We start from the raw sequence: 3,155 nt of genomic DNA, 5'->3' as shown, positions 1-3,155 counted from the left end.
GTGAAGAACCCTCTCCTCATCTCCAATCTAAATCTGGTCCCCTCCAGCTTGAAGCCATTGCCCCTCGTCCTGTCACTGCAGGCCTTTCTAAACAGGCTCTCCCCAGCCTTCCTGTAGCCCCCTCAGGTACTGGAAGGCTGCTATTAGGTCTCCCCAGAGCCTCCTCTTCTCCAGGCTGAACAACCCCAGCTCCCTCAGCCTGTCCTCGGAGCAGAGGTGCTCCATCCCCCTGATCATCCTTGTGGCCCTCCTCTGGACCTGCTCCATCAGGTCCATGTCCTTCTTATATTGAGGGCTCCAATGGGGACAACGACCATGGGGACAAACCCAGCCTGAGGAGCTCAGCCATGAGGTTTGACAAAACCCACCACCACGGGCCAGACGCTGCCAGAAGAAAGGGGCAAGGAGTGCTGCTGCCTGCGCCGGGGCTATTTCCCTTTAAATCCCCCTGGTGCAGCAATCCTGGAGCAGGGCTCTGTTTATTTATCCAGCAAACAGGCGTTTGCAGCACAGGAAAAAAAAAAAAAAAACAAAAAAAACCCAAAACACACAACCTAGCAACAAGTTTCTATAATTGGCATAAAAGCCTGGCAAATCTTTAAACCGGGGCGCTCAGCAGGTACCAGCGCCTGGCGGGATTTGTGTCAAACGCCCTTGAATAGGGACAGGAAAAGAAACCCCAAAAACTGAGGGTGGGAAGTGGCCTTCGGGGCAGCACCTGGCTCCTTCACAGCGCTTTTCCCTCCTTTGGGGAGACACACTGAGGGGACGTTATCCCTCACGTTGGGGGAAACTGAGGCAGGTAGCAAGAACCTGTGTGCAGGCAGGTGGTGAGCGGTGATGGGGCAGAGCCCTACGGAACCATTCCAGTCCCTAAAAGGGCTCCAGGAAAGCTGGGGAGGGACTTTTTATCAAGGAGTGGAGCCATAGGATAAAGGTGAACAGTTTTAAATGAAAGGAGAGAAGATTTACATGAGATCTGGGGAAGAACTTCTTTGCTGTGAGGGTGGGGAGAGCCTGGCCCAGGGTGCCCAGAGAAGCTGTGGCTGCCCCACCCCTGGAGGGGTTCAAGGGCAGGTTGGACGGGGCTTGGAGCAACGTGGTTCAGTTGAAAATGTCCCTGTCCAGGGAAGGGGGTTGGACTAAATGGCCTTTGAGGTCCCTTTCCACTTACTTCTTATATTGAGGGCTCCAATGGGGACAACGACCATGGGGACAAACCCAGCCTGAGGAGCTCAGCCATGAGGTTTGACAAAACCCACCACCACGGGCCAGACGCTGCCAGAAGAAAGGGGCAAGGAGCGCTGCTGCCTGCACCGGGGCTATTTCCCTTTAAATCCCCCCAGTGCAGCAATCCTGGAGCAGGGCTCTGTTTATTTATCCAGCAAACAGGCGTTTGCAGCACAGAAAAAAAACAAAAAAAACCCAAAACACACAACCTAGCAACAAGTTTCTATAATTGGCATAAAAGCCTGGCAAATCTTTAAACCGGGGCGCTCAGCAGGTACCAGCGCCTGGCGGGATTTGTGTCAAACGCCCTTGAATAGGGACAGGAAAAGAAACCCCAAAAACTGAGGGTGGGAAGTGGCCTTCGGGGCAGCACCTGGCTCCTTCACAGCGCTTTTCCCTCCTTTGGGGAGACACACTGAGGGGACGTTATCCCTCACGTTGGGGGAAACTGAGGCAGGTAGCAAGAACCTGTGTGCAGGCAGGTGGTGAGCGGTGATGGGGCAGAGCCCTACGGAACCATTCCAGTCCCTAAAAGGGCTCCAGGAAAGCTGGGGAGGGACTTTTTATCAAGGAGTGGAGCCATAGGATAAAGGTGAACAGTTTTAAATGAAAGGAGAGAAGATTTACATGAGATCTGGGGAAGAACTTCTTTGCTGTGAGGGTGGGGAGAGCCTGGCCCAGGTTGCCCAGAGAAGCTGTGGCTGCCCCACCCCTGGAGGGGTTCAAGGGCAGGTTGGACGGGGCTTGGAGCAACGTGGTTCAGTTGAAAATGTCCCTGTCCAGGGAAGGGGGTTGGACTAAATGGCCTTTGAGGTCCCTTTCCACTTAAATCACTCCATGATTCTGTGAATCCAGCAGCATTTTGGCATGTGTTGCTGCAGCCAGCAGCAATCCCAGCCCTGCTGGGGTGTCCTGGAGGCCAGCCCTCCACCACAGGCTGAGCTTTCGACCATTTTAACCCCAGCTCGGGCAACAGGACCACCTTGGGCAGCACCGGAGCAAGTAGCCCCAAAGCAGAGAGCCCCATCCACCCCACTCCTGCCCCCCTGCTCTGCCCCAAACCAGCCCCTCGTCCCCTCTCACCTGCCAGGTTGAGGATATCCCAGGTGGCTCCTCGGGGGAAGAACCTCTTCATGTTTATGGCCCACTGATAGTCGCTCCATCGCTCCTTCCAGGCCTGCAGGATGGCCTGCTTCAGGTTCACCACCTTCATGGCCGCCCTCTGGCAAGGGAAAGGGGACAGGGAAAAAGCTGACAGGACTTTGGGGGAAGGAAAGGGAAGAACAAGGGGATTTGGGGGAAGGAAAGGAAGGAAAGGCAGGATTTTGGGGAAGGAAAGGAAGGAAAGGCAGGATTTTGGGGAAGGAAAGGAAGGAAAGGCAGGATTTTGGGGAAGGAAAGGAAGGAAAGGCAGGATTTTGGGGAAGGAAGGGAAGGAAAGGCAGGATTTTGGGGAAGGAAGGGAAGGAAAGGCAGGATTTTGGGGAAGGAAGGGAAGGAAAGGCAGGATTTTGGGGAAGGAAGGGAAGGAAAGGCAGGATTTTGGGGAAGGAGAAGGAGAGAAAGGAATGGCAAGATTTTGGGGAAGGAAAGAAAGGAATGGCAAGATTTTGGGGAAGGAAAGAAAGGAATGGCAAGATTTTGGGGAAGGAAAGAAAGGAATGGCAAGATTTTGGGGAAGGAAAGAAAGGAATGGCAAGATTTTGGGGAAGGGAAGGAAGGAAGGGAAGAAAGGCCAGGATTTTGGGGAAGGAAGGCCGGGATTTGGGGGGAAGAAAGGAAGGAATGGCAAGACTTTGGGGAAAGAAGGGGAGGAAGGAGAGGATTTCCAGGAAGGATTCCTGACCCACACACCCCCCAGAGTTTGGGCCCAGCGGCTCCTGAGGGGAAAGGGAGGCCGCGACTGGAGCCTGGCCCTCCCCCGG

At 54.4% G+C, this 3,155-nt stretch overlaps 1 protein-coding gene across 1 annotated transcript in view; it reads right to left on the bottom strand.

Annotated features, from left to right (window-relative positions):
• The window catches only part of MED24 (mediator complex subunit 24), a 36,449-nt gene that overhangs the window by 33,093 nt on the left and 201 nt on the right, over positions 1-3,155 (bottom strand). The window contains exon 2 of the mRNA XM_014957906.1: positions 2,314-2,452. Coding sequence (XP_014813392.1) covers positions 2,314-2,443 — 130 coding nt within the window. The 5' untranslated portion in view covers positions 2,444-2,452. The remainder of the gene's footprint in view (positions 1-2,313; positions 2,453-3,155) is intronic.

The sequence above is a fragment of the Calidris pugnax genome, unplaced genomic scaffold, assembly GCF_001431845.1.
Source record: "Calidris pugnax isolate Ruff unplaced genomic scaffold, ASM143184v1 scaffold337, whole genome shotgun sequence".
NCBI classification, from domain to species: domain Eukaryota; kingdom Metazoa; phylum Chordata; class Aves; order Charadriiformes; family Scolopacidae; genus Calidris; species Calidris pugnax.
This window is presented reverse-complemented; position numbering and strand designations above follow the sequence as displayed.